Source organism: Drosophila innubila, chromosome X, assembly GCF_004354385.1.
Source record: "Drosophila innubila isolate TH190305 chromosome X, UK_Dinn_1.0, whole genome shotgun sequence".
NCBI classification, from domain to species: Eukaryota; Metazoa; Arthropoda; class Insecta; order Diptera; family Drosophilidae; genus Drosophila; species Drosophila innubila.
In genome coordinates this window covers 22021461-22045301 of record NC_047626.1, presented here as the reverse complement: position 1 = coordinate 22045301, position 23841 = coordinate 22021461, and the positions used below count along the sequence as shown (strand labels likewise).

The following is a 23841-nucleotide window of genomic DNA, read 5'->3' as shown; positions in this document are numbered from 1 at the left end:
TAGAGAATAGAGTTTACCTAAATATTCTTTAACTAATTTCAAGTGCAACATTTTTCCAATTGAGCCAGTTCCTTTAGTGATGCGATAAATAAAGGATAACTCATTCTTTCACATATAATTGAATCCGATTTATAGACGATAATAAACTGGTTAACACTGGATTGTCAACCGGTTATTATCTGGTAAAACTCAATTAGGAACTGGTCAGCAGGTGCGTCCAGGTGAGTTTCAGTTTCACAAATGGGTCTGCATTTTGATCGTTCTATCAATGCGTAATTGCTTTTAAATGCCAAACGAACGCCCACCACATGCAATTATTGATAATTGGCATTTCTTGTTGTTGTTATTATTCGGTCATTAGACGATATAGACAAAAAAAAAAAATAAATAAATAAAGAAAACTAGCGATAACAGTTTACATTCCGTTTCGATTCCGATGTTCCACCCATTTCGCACGCAACTTGATAGCGCCTAAAGTTGTTTCTTCTTCTTTTACTCCTTACTCCTTTGTCGAGTCTTTGGTAAATACTTCAGCCGAACCCCAAAAAGAAATTAGAAAATCTCTTGTTGTTTCACAAATGAAATGCAAATATTTGTTGTCGTCTTTTCTTTCTCCTTCTCTTCCTCACTCCGTTTACCCTGTTTAGTTTTTATGTTAACTTTTACTTTTGTTTTTTTTTTTTTTGTCGGTTGCTCTCATTTCACTCAACAGATGGCGCTGCTGTCGTGAATATTGTATATGTTAAAGCTATTTTCGTATTGTCCCTAGATCAGAAAATTTTGTCATTTCTTTTTTGCTTTCTTTACCCCCCCTACATCAGACAATTTGCCATTTCCTCCCTTCTCCCCTCTGGTGTTTTCTTTAGCATTTGCTTTGGGGCATTATTTATAGTTGGATCCACGATCATTGGGTTCAGACATTTTGGTAGATCGCCAAGCGGCCTAGACCCAAAAAGAAAAAGAGAAGAAAAGTAGCGAGAGAACGTACGCATTTGCCTAGATACCCTGTAAACAAAAATAGAGAGAACTTTTATTAACAAAACCTGCTTAAAATTGTGTGTATAAAAATTACTTATGAAGGCAGTTACATATGTAGAAAATTTTAATGATATAGCTAGAAATTGTAGAATAATAGCTCCCTTGATTTATAACTTGATATAACATATAGATATAACATAAAAACGTAGAACTAACTACATTTTCGGTGTTAAACTATGTGCTGCTTTTTCTACCCTTTTGTAATAAGTACAGGGTATTAAAAACTTACATAAAGTAATGGTTATATTTGTAGTGAATGAATCCAGTTCCCAGTAGTCCCTTTCAACATTAACTAACAGAAACCACATTTTTAATTAATGCAAGCATTTCTTAAGAATCGAAATGAATGGGGCGAAAAAAAGAGAGAGCGAGTGAGAAAGGTGGATTTGTGGGGTAAGGGGTGGGGAATAGGTGGTATACGGTTGTAAGTCAGGGACAGAACAACCCTTGCCTGATTTCAGTTTCTATTTATACATATTTAACTGGCGCCTGCTAAATACACGTGTCTCAACTACAGTATGTATAATGTACATGCTATATGCTACCTTCCTCCAAACCCCTCGCACACACACACACACACCCATGCAAAAAAGGGGAACGTGGAATTATCGACATGCAAGTTCAAGCCCGTCAACAACCAAGAACAACAACAAAAACTACGACGACGACTCAACTCATTTGCCATGTAAATTGAAGTTGACTTTTTTATTCTTTTTTTTTTTATAGTGGGTCCTCCCCTCCCTCCATTAATGGGGGATTGTGGAACTGGACACGTGGAGCTCAAAGACGAAAGTCATTGCCAATGTTGTTGTTGTTAGTTGCACGATTTATGTTTAATAAATAATGAGTAAAAACGCTGCAGTCGGGTGTGTTCGACTTGCAGATACCCAACATATTGATTGTGATGAATTTATGAGAACAGTTCCGAAGTTTCCAACATAATGTAATATTTTTGTTCCTTTTTATTTATTTAAAATTGAAAGGAAAGCATGGAGGAATCTACATACCAAACTTTGAACTCTCCAGCTCTTGATACTGATGATGAATATATTTACGTTAAGACTGTCTTGGCTTAAAAGAACTAGATTTTTTAGTTTCTGATGCAGAAATCCTCTTAATGTTCTGTTTTACTGTATATATATATCTTGTAATTTGTCATGTTCAGCGATATGGGTCGAAGATGCCTTTTTATGCGTATTCCATACACTTGCATAAAACTATTATACCCTTTTTCAGCATTTTTAATGGGCAGAGGGTTTATATAGCTCGAAAAGGGTTAACTTCTAGAAGACGGCCAATTTCACTTGATGTGAGTTGCCATCTGTGTGTGTGTTGACACTCTTCACTCCTCGGTATCGTCGCATTCTTAATGTTAAACCGTTGAAAAAAAAATATATAAATAGCTTATACACACGCCCTAAAAACTGCGCACTTGTTTTTGATATCGACGATGGACACGGGGGAATTACGACAGTTAAAACAATAAATGAAAGAAAAAGATGTAGAAAGGGGAGCTAGACAACTACGACAATTAAGGTAAATGTCAGCTGGTCAGTTTCGGGTCAAATGTGAAGACTGAAGATGATATTTAATGCAATTAATGGTGAAAGTTTTAAAATGCTAATGGCTTTTAACTTGAATTAAAAGCTTAAGATTGAATACATGTATGTGTATGTCGATATTTGGAATTCCCCGAGTAAATTTACTTCTATTCAAAAGTGATCTGGAATATCCGAGATGTCTACACTTTTCTATAAATTTAATAAACTTTAATAGAAATTCAATCGCTTTAACATTTCTTTTATTCTTGTCAGACTGATATCAAATAATTGGAATTTAAATTGCAAACTCTGTTAAAAAAGTAATTAAATTTTCGAAAGTCTTAATGTTATCTTCTTTAAGGTACAAGGAATTGGAAAAAAATAGTAAGGAAGTTAATAGTGGTTGTGGAATCAAAATTGAATTGCTTTAATATTTCAAATTCTTTCTTTACCCTGTAGAACCTTACAGCTCTACATTTTAGCTTATAACTTTTTTAAAGCTATTTCAAGTTAAGGAAAACTGAAGATTTAATTCCTTTAACCTTATTCTTTCCCTCAATGTGGACTCTGAGGTGTGTTTGCATTGCCTGTTTGACTGAAAAGCTGCTACCCTGTAAACCCTTTGACCCCACCCCCTTTCCACCCCTCATTTTTATACCATAATTTATGACTTGTCTAAACTGAAATTCAATAGCATTTGCAGTAGATAGTATTTGATGGTTATGGCTCTATTACAAAAACGTCGCATTCCGTCATGTTGGGGACTCTGTTCCATTTCGTTCCATTCCATTTCATTTCGATTGCGACACTCCTCTGAAATTTGCGCTAATGCGACGTTGACCAACAACTAATGTCGATATGAATGTGGTTCCTTCACCACACCTCCCACTTTCTCTACCCCCTTCCCCTTCTCTCCTCAACCCTTTACCCACAATCCTTTGTCAACAGTTTCTTGTTGTGCATTCAAAATGTTGGTAAAAGACACACAAGACCAAGTGCAAAATTAGAAACAACAAGAACTAGGAGCAGGAACAAAAGAAAAAGAAAAAGGGGAAGGAGGTGGAGGAGGGGGAGGGTGAGAAGAAGTCAATAGTAGACAAAAATTTTCCACTGTTTGCACTTGAGCAACGAGGGCAACTGAATGTTGCCTTATATTATTCTCGTTGTTATTTTTGTTGTTGTTGTTGTTTATACACTCGAGCGCGTTTTTTACAATATGTACATATTTAATAAGTTTAACTTTTACTCCTCCTACTGCTTCTTCTCCATCTCGGACAGCGGTTTATGTCATTGCTAAGCCCCCCCACCCCCCTTTTTTTTATTTTTTTACACATTTATTTTATAGTTTAGAATTAAAATTATTAAGCTTTTCTTTTTTTTGTAATGCGCTTATTTTGATGCAGTTTAAAAGAGTCAATCCCCCTTTTCTTGTCTTTTCTACGACACTGTGTTGTGTTTGTTTTAACACCTCTTGATAAATATGCTGCTTTTTTAAATTTATTACAGTTAGAAAAAGAAGAGAGATTCCTCCGACTCCTTACTCTCCATACTCAGAGGTTTTGGGTCGTAGCGTGATAAGATTAGCACAGTCAATGCATAAGTATGTGTACATATCCACTATTTATGTGTTTGTTGAATTTACTACCAAATTTCCTACTTGTCACGCCCCATTTTTAAAACTTTACTGCAAGCGCTACAGAATGAAAGAAAGAGACGCCAAGTACAGTGTTGCCACATCTTGAATATTTCAAAAGAAATACATAAATAAATAAAACATAGTGGACTACACTTCTATATTGCCAGATAACCAATATAGACACACTTTATAATTCAGGTATTCAAACAACATAATTTATAAAGATGAGATATAATTGAATAAAATAAGAGAAAACGTATTGTGATTGAAAAACATGAATTTTCGATTTTAATAAACGAGTTTTATAAATTTCAATTGGATTTTTCTGGCAAGTTATCTATTTTTTAGATTAACTTAGCTATTTAAAATATTGGCAACACTGGCTAAACAGTGGCATTTGCGGGCTTTCCTTCAAAAAATCCATGGGCTTCGGGCATGAAAATCGAAAACTGGCAAAAAGCCCGAGGACCGTTAGGCTCGAAAAGTCACAAAGGTCACGATTTCACACACTAACTTTTCATAAGGATTGATATAAAAAAATATCTAAATTTCGTGACTAGCACAAAAATTTATAAGTTTTTCTTGTAGTGATAGAAAGCCAAATAAATAAATAAAAAAAAAAAAAATACGAAAAAAACCGAAGTATTTCACTCCTAATGTCATTTAGGAATTTATTTTTTTTTATCGATAAGCATCGATATCATGCTTAATTTGACTACCTAAAAAAAAATATATTTTTTTAACATAAGAACAAGTAAATTTAAGAATTTTAAAATTTAGGGGAAAAAAAATTAAGAATATAGAATAATTTTGGGCCGGGCCGGGCTTAAAAATTGATTTCGAACCCGGGCCGGGCCTCAAAAAGAAGGCCCGTGTCCATCTTTGAACTGCAGCTACAAACGTTTCAATTCCACGTTTCTTTGAACGTTAAACGACGCACGCCGTCACAACAATAACAACAACTTAATGACTTTCGCTTTTGTGCTTTTTTATTCCCTGTGCCTTCCGCTCTCTCTCTCTCTCTCTCTCTCACTCGCTCACTCTCTTCGTTTGTAAGCGCGCGCGCTCTCTTGCTCTTTTTCTGCGCTACGATTCGTAACTTACGAACTCATTTGCTGTTTCATTGCCGTTTTGTAGCGTTGCTCTCTTCACTGTTGTTGTTGTTGTTCTTATTGTTATTTGTGTTGTGTGCGTTTGACGTGCGTCAGAAGGCGCCAGCAGAGGCGCCGACGTTGTATTTGATAATTTGGAAATTCAGTTTCAGTTTCTGTTTTCAGTGTGTTTCAGTTTCAGTTGAATCGCGACCTCAAGAGCGACCGCACACACATGTTGAATATTGCGCGTTCACAGCTAAGAAATAAATATATTTTGCAAAAACAACAATAACAAAAACAACATAAGAACTGCAACAACAAGTTGCGCGTAGTCGAAGAAAAAGTATTTAGGTTTTCCTTTATTTTCCTAGCTTTTTTTTCTCAGTGTGTGTGAGCTCTTAGTTTTTTTTGTGATTTGTTTTTATTGCGTGGCGCAAAAGAAAAATATCTCATGTATTTCTATTTCTGGGTGTTTTCACTTAACTTTTTTTTATGTTTTCATTTTTTTCTTTTTGTTTGCTAAAAATAGCAGCAAACGCAAAGGAAAAGTGCACGAAAATAAATGAAAAATCACTAATAAGAAATGTTTACATGAAGTGTAACAACAACAACAGCAATAAAAGCAATGCAAAAAAAAATATTGAATTTTTAGTTATTAATTTTTTAAGAAAAAAAAAAAAATAATTAATATCTAATTAATGTGTTATCTCTTATCGATAATTTGCGATGTTTGATCGCAATGCAGGCAATGTGACTCTGAGGCAACAACGTTGTCAGTGCAGCAGACAGTGAATGAAATTACAAAAAAAAAAAACGTTTTAAAATATAACAAGAAAATTAAAAGAAATTCAAAAAGTATTGAGCAAAAAGACTTGACATAAAAAGGAAGAAAGAAAAAAAAAACTGTTGAAAATTGTGAAAACCTGATGGCAACAACAGCAACAACAAAAGCCGCCGCCGCAGCAGCAGCAGCGCCACCAACTGTTGTCAGCGCAAGCAGCAACAGCAACAGCAGCGGCAACAACAACAACAGCACTAAAAACAACAACAAGAACAACTCGAGCTTGAACAACATTATTAGTGCACCCATCAAAATTCCACTAAGCGAAAGATTCTCAACACAAACATCAACGGGTTCGGCCGACAGCGGCGTCATCGTGACGAGTGCGTCACAGAAGCAGCTCTGCAGCGTCGGCGGTGGCGGCGGCGTCAACGTCGGCATCGGCATCGGCATCGATACCTCACAGCAGACGCTGCTGCAGCTGCAACAACAGCTGCCACAGGTGCGCAGCAGCAGCGGCTCGCTTAGTCTTCATGGTCCGCTGCCGAAATGGCAACGCCAGCAGCAGCGTCAACAGCAGCAACAGCAGCGTCAACAGCAGCAGCAACAGCTGCTGCTCAGCCAGGACAGCGGCATCGAGCAGCGTGGCGGCGAGGGGGCATCCTCTGGTGCGGGTGGTGGCCAATCGAACAGCAGCAGCGAATCCCTTGGCAGCAGCAGCGGCAATGAACAGTTGCTGCCAGTCGGCGCTGGCTGCGCTGCCGGCAGAACGCGCGCTGCCTCTGCCCTGGAGTTGAGCAGCGTTGGCGTCGGCGCTGGCGTCGGAATCGGCATTGGTATTGGTGTTGGCATCGGCGCATTGCGACGCATTAAATACAAGAGCACGAACAGCACAGGAACACAAGGATTCGATATGGAGGATCGCATTGAAGAAGTCGACATTGGTGATAATCCCGATGATGTTGATGATGATGATGATGATGATGAAATGGAAGAAGAAGAGGATGACGAAGAAGAAGAAGTGGAGGAGGATGATGGTGTTGCTGTGGATGTGGATGATGTCGATGATGTGGATGAGGATGATACACAATCGGGCATTGTTATCAACATTGGTGCACACAACAAAAAAGAGCTGGACGCCGAGCAGCAGCAACTGAAGGCGGCGATTGCAGCCAAAGTGAAGGCCGAGGAGGAGTTGCCACTGGAATCGGCACCATTAACAGTTGCCGCCGCGGCAGCGAAGCGACGTGATGTAAGGAGTTTGGGCACAGATGGACACATCTATTTTCCATTGTTGAAAATCAATGAGGATCCGCATATTGATGCCAAGCTGATAAATCGCAAGGATGGACTACAGGATACCATGTATTATCTGGATGAATTTGGCAGTCCGAAGCTGAGGGAGAAATTTGCCAGAAAGCAAAAGCAGCGACAGGCCAAACAGCAAAAGGCAATGTTGAAGCGGGAGAGGGAGGAGCAGCGGAAGAAGCGCAACACAACGGTGGCATCCAATTTGGCGGCCAGCGGCATTGAAACCAAAGATCAACAACAACAACAACAACAAGCACCCAATAATAACAACAATCACTGTGATAGAAATCGTTCAACGATTATTAATAAACAGTTATCGGAACCCGATAATAATCATCATCATCATCATGATGATCATGATGCCGATGCTGCTGACATGGTCAAGATGCGTGTACGCAGTCATAGCCATGATAATCATTATGATACCAACATCAGCAACAGCAGCAGCAACAACAGCAACACTATTCAAAACGCCCGCCGTCGTCACTCCAATGATATCGATCTCGATAACGATATCGATGTCGATGACAATGATATTGAGACGGGAGCGGAAGCTGCGTTAGATGCTGATGCTGCTCTCGAGAGGGTTAAGACTGCGAAATTGGCTAGAACACAATCCTGCGTTAGTTGGACCAAAGTGGTGCAAAAGTTTAAGCATATATTAGGTAATTTATCGATTTATCAATTGTACACATAAAGTATATTCCAAAAGTTTGCTCTTTCCGCATTTATAATCCATTTTGATTATTAATTCATATCCAACTATCAAAAATTTTACTAATTCCATACTCTTCTCTTTTTCTCTTTTTTTGTAGGTAAGTGTCGATGTTCCAATTCCGAGTGTTTCTATTCCTAAAACTTAAATATAATGGTATCTGGTAAGCTGTACACACACAGAATTATTACTTTTTTTTTGTATTCTGCGGAACAAGTGAAACAAGTTTAATATTATTGTCTCAAAATTAGTTTAGTATTGAACCATTATAGATTAGTGGTCGTCTTTTGTATAACTTATTGATTTCCTAAATCAATAAGCATTATAAACGCGTTTCTATGTCATAATCTTAAGCTCTTCAGTCCATAATCTACTTTGATAAGTTATAAATATAATTTTATCGACCGGAACAGGTGGGAATGGAACACGCTTACTGCGATTTCCATTCAATTAGTATTATAATGTCAGCATTATTTGTTGACTTCTGTCGCTGGCTTTTAATGCCCTAATCACGAGTTCTTTTTTAATCTATATAATACAATATAATTGTGTGCAAATGGGGGAATATCAGAAACAAATGGCATCCAAGACTACATAGATTATAAAATTCTTGCGCTTTGTTTTGTTTTCTCCGCCTCTGTATCTGTCTCGTTCTTGGTCTGTTTATGTCTCCTTCTTGCTGATGAAACTCCTTTGTTTGTCTGTTGAACTTTGTATTGCTCTGATAAATGCATTAAAATAAATATATATATATATATTGTACATTACTATGACCAGTCCATTTTCAATCGTTTCGCATTAAAGTGGAATGTCATCACTGCTTTTTTTTTCCTTATATTTATTATTATTGTTTTGCTGTTCTGAAAGTGTGTTGTTGGGGCGGCTGATAAGTGAAGACAGCACCAACGCCGCCCTAGTCAGTGCCACGCCCCGCTTAGGCTGACAGCAGGCCACACACTGTTTCTATCATTGGCTTTTGTTGTTGGCTTGCCAGATTGATAAGACGACAACAACGTTGATTTATGCTAGCCGATGATTTTTCTCTTTTTTTATATTTATTTTTCTGAAGAGTCATTGCATTTTAAAAGAAATTGTACATTATTCCCGTTGTTTAAACATTTTTTTTTATACATATATAAATATACTAAAAGAAAAATAAAAGCTACGACTTTATACGACTGGCATATAAATTTTTCGCATTTTATGGACGGAAATTTTCACTTGGCGACAATTCTCCTGCAAAAACACACACACCATAGCTGTAATACTAGAGATTAAAAGCGAAATAAAATGGAATGAAACACGAAGAGCCTAACAAAAAATGAATGGCATTTATTTAGATTTTTTATGATGCTTTAAATAATATGGTAGGATCTCCATAATATTAATGGAGATACGAAACTTTATGGGGTAACAAAAGTATGTAAAGTCTAAGTTAGCAATGAAATGCAATAGAACAAATAATGATGTGCCAAAAACTGCAGAATTCAATGGAATTTATAGAGCAAAGGCCAGTTTCGAGTAGACCAGAAACTATGGAATAGTTTTCAAATTCTTCTTGTTCTCTGTACGGCACCGACATTTTTATATGGAGTTTAGACCTACCAAAACGTTTTCTGCTCTACTCGATACGGGCCTTAAAACGTGAAACAAACTGAGAGGAAATAAAATGGAATGAGAAAAAAATACATTATTTATTTTTACAGAAAAAATAAATCTATAGGAAAAATTATTATAAGTAAGTTATATGCAATAAAATGGAACGTGAAGAAATGGAACACATGCAAATAATTGTGAAAATATAAATAATGCAAATTAATGAAAATTTTGAAAACAAAAAGATTTGTTTTAAATATGACATGAGGAAACAAAATGGGAAATGTAACATAAATAGTAGTAATGTAAAAAACATCAATACATCGATATATCGACTTGTGTCCTGTAAATATATATACATGTGTATTTTTAGAAATATATTGTGTGTTCAAAAGTCGATACACGCGATTAACATCGATGTTTTCACATCACTAGTAAATAGTATAATAGATTAAATGTTTTATGGAAAAATAATGTGAATTCCTTTAGATTAGTGCTTACAGACTAATTTAAATATACTAAAGTGTGGGGGGGAGGGGTATTAATTTGGATGATTCTATGAGGTGTCGTAAGCCGAGCAAACAATAATTTATAAATAGTTGAACCCTCACTTAGTATATGGGCTGGTAAGTGATCGTCTGTTTTATAAGTACTTGGTAGTAATACCTATAATTAAAGTACAGGCCCCCTCCCCCAGTTGTTGGGGGCCTCCCTTTGTTCGCATACGAAGATTCCAAGTGATAAGAAGAAACGGCACGAATGATGCGACTGCATGTTCAGGTTATCAGCTTAGCAGGGCGTTAAGTCGTGAATGATGTTGATGTTATTATTATTATAATTATATGGTAGCCATATAATTCTACTTCTTCTTACTTTCGTAGATTGACAAAAGTAGATGTTTCATCTTTCCTCTGTTTGTTTTCTGTTTTCTTGTTGTTTTTTTGATAGTCACGCGCTCTGCTCATAAAATAAAATGTTGTTCAAAAATAATGCACACACAAGGCGAAGATACTCTAAGTACAAACATTTAACATATAGATAGGCTTTATACTATATATAGATTATATGTATGTATACATAGATATAGCAAATTGGAGGCGTGCCTCAGTGTTGACAGCTGTTGTTTTGCCGCCACTTCCCCCTGCACCTCTCACGCTAAACTTTTGAAAATATTTATCAACTTGTTTTTGTAGGCTTTTCATGTTTTTATTTTTATTTTTTTCTTGCAGAAAATTATAATTTTGTCAAGTGTGTAACGCATTTGAAGAAGGCATGGCAAACCTCTTTAAAATATATATCACTTATTTATTTCAAGACTGTCATAACTCAAAAAACACGATTTTTGATTTAATGATGCAGAAAATGTGGAACATTTCATAACTTACATTTGATATACTCTTCATTTAGACTGATTTGCAAATCTTGAAAACCCATTCCCTCCGTCTGTTTCTATTTAAAGTAGTCGACTTACTAGACAAATCTTATAGCTACCATAGGAATGATTGTTTAAAAATGAAACATAAAATTATTAACTTTCCTATCTAGAGATATTTATGTATTAGAGACTCATCGTTTAGTCAAAAATGGTATAAAAGGCATTGGCGCACAGTGGGACATTAGGGCGGAAAGGCGGTACAAAAATAATTTTTTTCGATGCAAACGATTGAAAAAGTAAAATTGTGGGCGGAAAGCCTCTCAAAGTTCACTCATTTTTCAGTGCGCGCACAAATGTGCAAATTTTACTAAAAATGCAAACTTTAAAACTGATTTGTTGACAAGTTATACGACCGATCTTTATGTTTTTTATATGAAATTTAGGTTCATTTCTAATAAAATTCTGTCGAAATTAGCTTCTTCATTTGTTTACTTTTTATCCCAGCAATGTTTAAAAAAAGCACTAAAATTGGTCTATTTTTTCAACTTTAATAGAAGATAACAAAAATTTGACACGTAATAAGCGTAATAAAACTTTTTTTATATAATTAAACAATGCTGTTAAAAGGATAAAAAAGATTAAAATTTATATTTTGGCCAAAAATAAATGATTTTTTTTTATTTTACCTGTAAACAATGCACTGAAAATATTTTTTAACTTTGACCGAAAACCCAAAATCAACCAGTGGGTCATTATCGCAGTGCAAGCACTCAAGTTAAAGCTTTTTTATCAAATGCTTTTAAAATTTTTGAAATATCTTTATTGTTTCAAAAGATATGATTGTCCCACTGTGCGGCGTTCGAAGCATAACCTTTCATTCTTGATTTTGATTTTTGATTTCGTTTGATTGGATTTCAAATTTGCTGGGGGCGCGAACGATAACGACAACGCTGTCTGTTGTTGCTGACTGATACTGTTAGGATCAGGTTGAAGAGTAGAGGAAGGTGAAGCAGAAGCAGAAGCAGAGGTGATACAGCTGTTTTGACAGTGATCAACGGAACTAAACTCTGAAAAAAATAAGCTAATCATGCGATCAAAAAAAAATAATGAGACAGAGAATGAGAGAGAGAAATATTGAGAGAGAAAGAATTACAGAACTAATATAGTTGTCTCGCAATTGAGTTGCTTAAATATTTATTCTAATCAGCGCAAAAAATAACAACAATTATGCATTCAAATAATTAAGCAAATGAGTTAAATATTTATATTTATTCAACTTGCTCTTAGCGAGGCAATACTGTACTAAATAAATACAAACTAAACAAAGATCTATAAGAAAAATGAAATAAAATAAACACACACAAAAATTCAGACAATAAAATAAACTCAAAAGAAATAAGTATTCAAAAGTTAATTTATTTGACAATCCTCTGCCTTTGATCAGCTGGCATCTTGCTTTTACTACTCACTATATACCACTTAAAATAAAAAGATAACATCAATCGAAATTTCATAATAATTAGTTTTTAGTTTGTTTGTTTCTCTTAAAAATAATTCTTAGCTTTTAATTACTAAAAAAAAATGTTAAAATTGAAATTATTTGAAAACATGATGATAGGTTGACCAATTGTTCAAGATTAGTAAAAATTAATAATTCAATTTCTTTATGCTCTCTTTCACTTGTTAAACTTAAATTTTAACATTTGCAAGTGCATTACAGCCAATTCAAACCGTAAAAGTAATTCTCTTTTGCAAATTATATTAAAACGTATATAAACTTGGACTTGACGTCATGGTTTTTGACTTTTGTTGTTTCTTTTGATACACTTGAAAACTGTTGCGCTCTGTTTGAGCAGCTGTCGTCAGAGCCTGAAAAAGAGAACCGCTCTCTCGCTCTCTTTCTATGCTTCACATTTGTTATCGATTCCTTAACAAAATGGCTTCCATTCGAACCTCCTTCATTTATGCAATTGCATTGCGGGGCTCGCCTTCACTTTTGCGGCTTCTTTTTGGCACCTAAAAGTATGCAACGCTAAAAAGCAAACACAGTATAAGAATACGTTTGAAAAGAGAGCAAGGGAAAGAATGAGAGGTAGAGAGCGAGAGAGAGAGGGTGAGAGAAAGAGAGAAAGATAGAGTGCGTGCAGTCGAGAAATTGTCAAAGTTAAATAAACAATATTTTTTATGGAAAGTTTTTGCATTGTAAAAAGACCTTAAAGAATTTCTATAAAATCAAGACAAGAATAGAGTATGATTTCTGTGAATTGAAGACTGACTCTTGAAGAAATTCCCCCGATTGTGGATGCAAAGTGGTGACTGCGTTCACCCACGAGAGCTGTTGACTGATGGGTTGAAGTGGGTGGTTGGGTGGTTGCAAAGAGATCGTGCCAAGCAAAATAAAGAAGAAACTTTTGCCTTTGCCTGCGGTCAAGTCATCTCGTGATCTTACCGCGTGCCATTATCATACCTATTATACCTATACTACCTGCACACCACAGATCCACCCCCGCCCGAGCCCCCTTCTCCTTCATATCGCCCATTAGCCTATTGCAGTTGCCAAAAAAATGTGTTTTTTTAAGCACATTTCTTGCGATTTTGGCTGGTAGCCGGGAAAGATCGAAATACAATTCAATAGCCTAATCGATGAACGATTGTCAATGACGATAGCAAAAGCGATGACGATGACGATTACTATAAATAGTTGACATGTATTACATAACATACATATGCAAATATGTGCATTATATTCGCCTGTGACTTTTAAGCTCTTGTCTTGAACGAATATCAAAAATCGATAACAATAACGATAACCATAATTCGAATTCAATTTATTTATGTTATTGAGTATACTTAAAATTTAACTTGACACAAGCTTGATTTATAAGCTCTTGACAAATTTTCATTTTGTAAAGTAAACGACTAGTTTATGCCCTCTCCGTTGCATATTTACTTACTCTCCAGTCTCTGGAATGTACATATATGTTCTTTTTATGATGCTCATTAAAAAATGCAAATATGTTGCATACTTTAGTACAAGTCAAACATACTCTATTTGAAATTAAGACTGCAGGATATATTGCATGACTGAACGCGTAAGTTAATTTTGGAAACGTTCAAAAAATTTTCTTTTTAACTGATTACATGAAAATGCCCGCTGCTTCCGCTATTCCCTTTACCCCCTACCCCTACCACTACCCCCGATTATACTGCGCCTCTGCCCCACTTGCCTCCCAGCCTTAGCGGTGAGTCGGCAACCGGTGAATGTGTTTATGCCACTTGTGAATATTAAGTAATAAGAAGCGATGGCAAGGAGAGAAGGAAACAATAAAGTTTTTGGTTTCGATTTACTCAATTCTCCTTCTCCTATTTTCCCCTCCCCAACGCTGTCTTCTCTCTTTCCCTCTCTATGCTCCCACTGCCGTCGCATTTCGGCTGTGTCTCTCTCTCTCTCTCTTTCTCACTCTATTTCCCCCTCTCTTGTGCTGCTGGCACCTCTCCCTCTCGGGCTCCGCCATTAGGTCTCGCGAGCGCAGTTCTTATGGTTGCCAACTGTGCTTGTATATCGATTAGTTTTTCCGTCGCCACAAAAAAAAAAATTCGAATTTTACAAAACAAAAAATTGGTTTTCTATTTTGACAACGCCATCGTATTCCTCCCTCCCTACCACCCCTGTGCTTCATTTGATACCCCTGTTGTCACACCCACCCATGACTGCGTGTTATTTTACAATGTTTACAGCTCAAAAGCGGGAAAATTAATGTTTTACATACACAAAGAAAGAATGAAAGAAAGAGACGTGGAAGGCAGAGAAGAAATTCAAGGGACAGCAGACAGTTCTCGTATTTGCTGTTGATAATTTGATTAATTTTCCACATAGGCCAAAAAAAATAAATATATATGTATATATAAAAAACATATATGCAAGCGGCATGAACATGCATTTGAAAATTTTATCGACATGATGATATATGGGGGTTCCATATACTACATATGTATACCACACATTCCTATGAATATATTTGCTTACGTTAGTATTTCCTATTAAAAAACGAATTTCTTTTGAAAGTCTACCTAGGGTGACCGTACTTTGTAGTAAAAGTGAAGAATGGAAATAAAAATATCAAATACTCTTTTATACTCCACTCTTTTATTGCAATATTCACTTTAACAAAATTCAATAAACAATTCTTTATAGGGTCGCAACAAAATTCTATATTTTGCACAAAATAGAGTTCCAAACATTCAAAATGTATACACAAAATGCATTACTTTCCAAGAATTTATTGTGTGTGTTTTCAATAAATTATTTTTAAAAATTTTACCTAGGTTGATAGGTATTTTATTTAGTAAAAAATATGAGAGAAGAAAGTCTGAAGTCATAAAATTGATTTCGAGTGCTGAAATCATTACTAAAATGTTTATATATAATTCAATAATGATTATTTGTAACATACATAGCTGCATAAAAATAAAACTGATAACATTTCAATGTATTTTTTTTAATTAATTAATTAATTATCTTTTAAAACTCTACAAGTGTTGTCATTTTTCGCTATTTCTGAAAGCATAAGTTTTAATAAAATAAAAATTTAGTGCTTGACAAAGAACCCAAAACGATGGGAATTACCAAAAAAAATTTGAGTTAATATTAAGATAAGCAGATTGGGTTAATTGTTGTTTAATTGTCGTCTCTGTGTACTTAGGCATTTTGTATGCCAACATTTTTGGTGGCGCCCCGCAACGCAAACTATTCCAATGCCATGTATGCCACATTTTTCTTGGCCTCCTTTCGTATTATTTTTTTTTTTTTTTGTACTTTATTTTTTAATTTTAATTGATTCATTAGAATAAAATAAATTGCATTTCATTTCTAGCAAGAGTATCCTTTGATTGCCGACAGTTTTTTTTCTCTTTCTCTCTCTCTCTCTCTCCATTGCATTGAGTTGTCAGTGGGGTGGTGTGGGGGAAGGGGGTTAAGATTGAGGTTAGATCATCTGTCGTATGCTTGGCTGCGCTTGGTTGCTGCTCATCGTTGTCTGTCCATCGCTTTGGGGCATGGTCCATCTACGTCTCGAGTCCAAGTCTGATACACCTGTCCCCCCGACTCTCTCTTTCTCTCTCTCCCTCGTTCTCTGCCCCTTCATCAACCTTTTCTGTCTGCCTTTCGTCTAATCGTCTTTGCATGTTCTTTTTGGCATCTCGCTTCATGCTTGCAATTTTCCTGCAATTAAATTTGCAACAACAAAATATTAAATAAATAAATGCAACAAAATGAGAAGAACAAAAAACTGATAGAAACAAAACATATGAAATTTTCATGAGCAGACTATTGTCAAAATAAACATATACGAAAAGAAACGCGAGCGCGTTTTAAAACGCGTCACAGTCGCGTGCGTGCGGTCAGCGGCTTTATAGGACTGAATCAGCTGATGGTGTGGATTGTGGATCGTGGATCGTGGAACGTAGAACGTGTAACAGCTTATTCTCTGTGTGGATTGGGCTGTGGAACATGGAACGTAAAACATTGAAAAGCTGATTCTCAGTGTGGATTATAGATTTTGATTGTGGAACGTTGAATTGGTAGATTGTAGATTCGTACATTGATCGACTTGTGGTTTTTGCTTTTGTTGTTGTTGCTGTTGCTGTCGTCGTTCGGTTGTCACTGTCGTCGACGTCGTCGCATCGCGTCGTGTCCTCGCCAAGTTTTGTTGCTTCGAGCCAAACAAGAAAGCAGCTTTTGGGCCAATTGTGCAACGGAAGTTCGAGCGATCGCATCGTCGCAGATCGGAACTCTCAGATCGACAAATAATTGCTTTTGTTTTTTTTTTTTGAATAATTTTCTCTATACATACATATATAATTATATCGGGAGATATATAGTTAGATAGATCTAAGTTAAGACGCGATCGCGGGGGATTTAATTTGATTTCTTTTGTGGTGGTGGTGTTGTTGTTGTTGTTTGCTTTCTATTTCTATATTGTGTGTTTTTTTTTTTTTGTAAATCTTTGCTGTGCATTTTTTTTTTGTATTGTTATCTATTTGAAGATCGATCGAATTGAGTCGGAGATCGATCGTTTTTTTCGTTTGATTGTGATTCGTTAAACGTCAAACGTCCGCGAGAAAAGTTGGTCAAGTGGGCAAAAAATAAAACGCACACGCGCGCTGCAAAAAAAAGAAAAAAGAAAAAAAAAATAGAAGCACCACACACACAACTAGGCCAAAGCCTGAAACCACCGTGGCAGCACCACTCAACCACTAAACCACCAAAGCAACTAGAGACCCAACTGGCCGGCTTGCCTCTTAAATTGTTTGATTGGCATCAAAGTGGAGAAGACACCGGTGCCGAGTCGCCTCCGTAAGGTGGTGCGTGTGGTGCGTCGCAAGAAACGCACCACCATCAATGATGCAAGCGAATCGGATGGTGCAAATGAAATTAGTACGGCACCAGGTAGTGCACCAGCTGCTGCCTGTCTACCAATCAACACCAACACCACCATCAGTGGCAGTGGCAGTGGCAACATCAATTCATCATCGACATCGACATCGAATCCCAAACTCGACTTGACATCCAGGCATTTCTACAATGCCCCAATTGCGGAAATTGAGGCGGTGCGTGCAGCACATGAAGCAGCAGCCGCTGCGGCAGCCAGCACCAGTCGACCTTGGACACCGATGCCGCCACGCAAGCCACAATCGAAAGTCAAATGTAAAGCCAAATCAAAGATTAAACGTCATTCATCGTTGCCCAACACGGAACTGGGATTGGCAACGGGATTAGGAGCAGGAGCAGGAGTTGGAGCAGGTGCAGGTAGCACCACCAAGGGTAAACAATTGAAAGGCGATTCATCGAGCAACTCTAGTGATTCCGAATCAAAGACAAAGTCCAGCAGCAGCGATAACTCATCATCCTCGGAGGCAACAACATCATCAACCTCAAGCTCCAGCGCCGCTTCCTCATCTTCAACATCGTCAACATCATCATCTTCGACGTCGAAAAGTACGACAACCACAACCACAACAACAACAACATCGAAAGGCCGCAAAGAACGTCGTCCGGCCAATGGCAAAACAATGGTGTCAACAGCAAAAGCAACAGCTAAAGCAACTGCAACAACCACAACAACAGCAACAATTGCAGCCAATTCTGGAGGCGCCTCAACATCGGCATCCCTATTGGCCGCCCTCAAGAAGCCAAAGTTGCAGACGCGCAGCTCTGGCTTATCATTGGGGGGCAAGCAATACAAGGATCCAAGTACAAGCGATTAGCCAAAACTACCTACTATCTTTTAATGCCTACCCACGCTCCCCTCCTTGATACCTGCGCTCCTGTTCCCTCAATTTTCCTGCCTCACACTTTGAGACTCCAATTGCATTCACAATTTGCAACTGATTTGTGGCTGGCTATGTTGCATTGACCTCCACCTCAACCTCACATAGCAACGCCACGCCCATTAAATTACCTCGCAACGCCTCTTCGTCTCTTCCCTCATGTCAACCCGTCCTCATCTCATCTCGTCTCGTCTTGTATGGCAGATGGGGCACAGCAGCTGCTGCGGCTGCTCTGCTGCCGCTGCTGCCACGTCGAAAGTTGTGCTAATGCCAAAATTAATTATAAATGCAATAAAATCAAATAAAAATAAAAAAAGAATAAAAATTCGATTCCTCTATAGACAGCGCGATTGCCATTGGGACGATCGCTTCAAGACCTAAAGCAGCGCCGTCACGCCCCGGCCCGCCCTTTTTCTTCGTCACTAGCAGCTGACGGAGGGAAAGGCAGGTGAATTCGAAAAAGGATCCAACGACGTAAACAATCTGCTATTTACAAAATAAAAAAAAGTATTTTAAAAATAACACTGTGGAATATATAGACAAGGATTGAATTCAACGACATAAACAAACTATAAAATAAATGTAAAAAAGTTTACAAAGAAGATAAGCGTAGAGATGAACTAGCAATGAGTATCGACGTTAACAAACTATAAAAAGATAAAGAGCATACCGGATATACAAATAATTATAAATTTATTATGATGCTCAACTTAATAAAAACAAGGATTGGATCCTACAACGTAAAAAAATATGAGAGTTTAAAAATAAAATTCTTCAAATTTAAAGACGAAAATTAAGGAGATAAAAAGAAAGATAAACAAAATAAAGACAAGGCTTGTGTTCAATAAACTATAAAAAAGATAAATCTACAGATGGATACTATGACGTGGACTAACTAAAAATTGGGATAAAAGACAAAAAAAAAAAATAAATAAGGCCAATTTAATATGCAGACAATATTAAAAAAAAAAAATAAGAAATATGGTGCAGGTAAATACAAAAAAGACAGACAAGGAACATCAAGACAAAAATTAAATGATTAAAAGGAATATTGAAAGAAAAAACCCAAAAGATAAATTCAAAGAAAATAAAGATGGTCAAAATATTGAAGAAGATAATGAAAAGGAAGACAATGTGGATATGTTATAAACCAACAAGATGTTAATTCTAAAATGACGACAAATATGGAATTGATAAATATATAAAGATAAAAATCATGTTACCAAAATCACGAGCTCGCTCTCTACGTTTCCCCCTTCCAAGTGTTTCTTTCTGCCCTCCCTCTTACTCTCTCTCAGTCGTTCACTCTCAAGCTTACATTCTCTCTCTCTCTCTTTCTCTCTGATCTGCTATTGATGCGAAAAACAAATGATCTATTGCTGCCTTAGGCATGAAACAATTGATCGGCAAATTGAATGATTTGTGGCCCGAACATAGCGTCGCATTGTCCATTCCAAAGGAGGTCGATAGAAGCAAGGAGAAACTAGAGGGCGCTTGGGAAACAACAGGTATTACAACCTATCGATCAGCAAGGGGGTAAAAACTATCTATCTAACTTTTGTTTACAATAAAAGTGTGTACAGCTCTCAACTCCATTTATATAAGCTCTAAAATCTGAACTTTGATCATGATTATGAATTATTTATTGATAATTTTTCTTTTCACATTTTCCCAGGTCGTGATGGTTCCAAAATTACAACAGTCGTTGCAACGCCCGGCCAAGGCACCGATCGGGTTCAAGAAGTTTCCTATACAGATACAAAAGTCATCGGCAATGGCAGCTTTGGTGTCGTCTTTCAGGCGAAACTCTGCGATACCGGCGAATTGGTTGCAATCAAAAAAGTTTTACAAGACAGACGATTTAAGGTGAGTCCCCGATATCTTTTATTCTCATAAATATTCAAATATATATGGTTTCTCACTCTTTTTACAGAATCGTGAATTGCAAATAATGCGCAGGTTGGAGCATTGTAATATTGTAAAACTTTTATACTTTTTCTATTCGAGTGGTGAAAAGGTAAGAGACATATAATTAACTATACGCATACATGTGCAGATGATCTTTTTATAATTATATATAAAATATTTATACAATTTCTAAGCAAATCTATGTGTAGACAATCTTTATACGATCTATATATGGACGATCTCGATAGTGATTTATATGCGATCTCTTTACGATCTATTGATAATCTTATGATATAAAGACGATCGATATACGATTTTCAAAGAATACTTTAACGATCTCTTTACCATCTAATGGCAATCTCTGTACGATCTCTATATATATCTTATATATAGCGATCTACAGGTAATCTTTTGACATATTCTAAACGATCTCTGTTAAATCTATTACAGGTTTCTTATCGATATGTATTTATACGAAACTTAGCTAATTCTTAACGATATCGCTATGATCTCTTTACGAGCAAAATATTTATATTTCTATGATTTCTATATGATCTCTAGAGGCGTTTTATACGATCTCATTACGATCCGAGCGCCCAGCAGAAGCTTTTCCCCAAACAAAGTTTAAAGACAATTTCAAATTGATTTTCTTAATTTTATTATTATAATTATAATTGTTGTTATTATTATTATGATTATTATTATATATTATTTTACATAGTTGGCCGAGTTTCCCATCGATTTGGGCATTTTAGCCGCTGTGCTCAAGCCGCAGGTATCGAAAAAATGCAAAGCGAGAGAGAGAGGTGAGATTGTTCCCTCTCTCTCTCTCTCTCGCTCACACTCTCTCTCAAATTTCGCACATTACGCTCGCTCTCATGCGTTTATCGCTCTCTTTTCTCTGTCTCTCTCTTTCTCTCTGTCTGTCTCTTCTACTATATACATCAATATATATAAAAATATCTCTTTCTATATCCGTTACTTTGCGATGTGGCGAAAAGTATAAGAATCAGCATGCTAGCAAGAAGAGAACAAGGCCAATGCGTGTGCATGTTATTTTTTTTTTTGGTTTTTTTTTTTAGCACCACGTCCACCCCCTATTTTTTAACTCCCTTTCTCAAAAGCCCAAAAAAATATGCAAAAATTCATAACCCCTCCTAGATTAAAAAAGAAAAAAAAACTTCATTATGGCTAGCTGGCTAGTTAAGAACTTAGTGGAAGTAAAGCTGATCGTTATCGTCTATCGCAATCGTCATCGTCAAAAGTTGTTAATCGCGCATGCTAAAGCCGACAAAAGAAATAAAAATAAATCAATTTAAATTCCCGCATTTGCAGTTTGCAGAGCTCGCCTGATCTCTCATCATAAAACAAGAAATATATATATATTTATAAATCTATAAATAAATGAATAAAAAAACATTATTAATATTTATTTTTTTTCACATTTATAGCGTGATGAAGTATTTTTGAATTTAGTCCTCGAATATATACCAGAAACTGTATACAAAGTGGCACGTCAATATGCCAAAACCAAGCAAACGATACCAATCAACTTTATACGGGTGAGTTTGAATCGAAACTTAAATCGATATAAATACAAATCCAAAGGTGGGCAGCCAATAACTAACACGAAAAACAAACAAACAAACAAACAAACAAAACACACAAATAGTTGATGTTAAAAACAAACAAAACAAAATTGCTAATGTTATTGAAGGTGTTTTTTTTTTTTTGTAAATTTTACTTGGCTGCCCATCCCTGGTATTTGAATGATAATCTAATAATTATAAATTCTAATATCTGTCAATTATCTGTATTTAGCTCTACATGTATCAATTGTTCAGAAGCTTGGCCTATATCCATTCGCTGGGCATTTGCCATCGTGATATCAAGCCGCAGAATCTGCTGCTCGACCCTGAAACGGCCGTACTCAAGTTATGTGACTTTGGTAGTGCCAAGCAGTTGTTACACGGCGAGCCAAATGTATCGTATATCTGCTCCCGATATTATCGGGCACCCGAGCTCATATTTGGCGCCATCAACTATACAACTAAAATTGGTAAATCAATAAATATACAAATAAATAATTTAAAAGCTAAACCTCCTTCTCTTTTTCTCTCTATCTCTATCGCTTTAGATGTATGGAGCGCCGGTTGTGTGCTTGCCGAACTGCTGCTGGGACAGCCAATATTTCCGGGTGATTCGGGTGTCGATCAGCTGGTCGAAGTTATCAAAGTTTTGGGCACACCGACAAGAGAACAAATACGCGAAATGAATCCAAACTATACGGAATTCAAATTTCCACAGATTAAGAGTCATCCATGGCAAAAAGTAAGTTTGTGTATGGACGGGACTACACATATAGTATACGGAATTCGTCCACACCACCCCAAATTTGATCGATTATCAATACAATACAATACAATACAACGCGTTATACAACACCAACATTCTCCTGGCGATATTCTCAGCGATTCGCTCTCATATCACTTTGAAAGCGCTGCCCTTATGAATTGAATATCCTTTTGTCACTAACTGTACGAATGTCGTATAACAATTATTGCTTATAGTCGTCTCTCTCGTTCTCAATCACTTTCTCGCTCACTTTTTCTCCCTCTCTCTCTCTGTCTCTCTCTCTCTCTCTTAATCGTGTATTTATTTTAAAATCGTAATTGAAGTGTAAATAACAATTCGTTGCAGTCACTACTCGAACGCACCCAATTTCCAAACGCCCTAAACCAGAAACAACAATTGAGAGTAAGCCAAAATGAAACCAAAAAAAAAAAAAACAAAAAAACAATTTAAAAATTTGCTTTTCCAAAAAAAAAAAAAAAAAAAAATCGTATAAAATTAAACAAATGCTTTTATGCTGTTTGCGGCAGATGCTTAAATTGTTCATATGCATATTTGTATAACAGTCGTATAACCGTCGTATGACAGTTGTAAAGCAGTGTTGTACGATCGATTTATCACCATTTAGCTATATGCCATTCTTACTGACTGTATAACAGTTGGTATCGAATTTGGTCAGTCGTACAGCAACAACACGAATTTGTTGTATAACAGTTAAGACTCATAGCTTTACGTCGTTTCCACTCAGCAAGCTTCAGCTTTATACATTGTTTAAGTGTTGATTGATTTAATTGATTGATTGAAATGAAATGAATTTGAAATGATTTGCATTGACTTGACTTGATTGTTGTTTTCCCACGTTTTCTAATTCAATTTTCGTCTTGCCCCGCGCCTTGTTGTCTGTCCCCCGTCTCTGTCCCAGCCAACTTGCTGTAAAAAAGAATGCTTATACAATATATACTTGCGTAAATCTGATATATTATGTATATATTGATATCGTGTGTGTCCTTGGGTTCCCCTTTCAAAAATAAGAAAAAAAAAAAATTAAATAGAATTGATCGTCACTGAAGCTCTGATGCTGCAGTTGCAGTTGCAGTTACAGAGTTGAAATTGAATGCTGAAACTAATTAAATTTGTTGTATGTGTTTTTGTTATTGTGTATAAC

General features: G+C 36.4%; 1 protein-coding gene across 5 annotated transcripts in view; it reads left to right on the top strand.

The window, feature by feature from the left end:
• The window catches only part of LOC117779961 (protein kinase shaggy), a 51455-nt gene that overhangs the window by 20165 nt on the left and 7449 nt on the right, over positions 1-23841 (top strand). Inside the window, exons 1-7 of one of the 5 annotated variants that reach the window (XM_034616321.1) lie at positions 5481-5652; positions 6055-8066; positions 20092-20282; positions 20350-20433; positions 21776-21886; positions 22146-22383; positions 22462-22655. In XM_034616321.1, the coding sequence (XP_034472212.1) occupies positions 6236-8066; positions 20092-20282; positions 20350-20433; positions 21776-21886; positions 22146-22383; positions 22462-22655 (2649 nt within the window). In that variant the 5' untranslated portion in view covers positions 5481-5652; positions 6055-6235. Of the gene's footprint in view, positions 1-5480; positions 5653-6005; positions 8067-8216; positions 8296-19804; positions 19925-20091; positions 20283-20349; positions 20434-21775; positions 21887-22145; positions 22384-22461; positions 22656-23841 lie in introns of those variants that run through there. The other 4 variants (XM_034616349.1, XM_034616329.1, XM_034616342.1 and 1 more) reach the window with 4 other exon arrangements.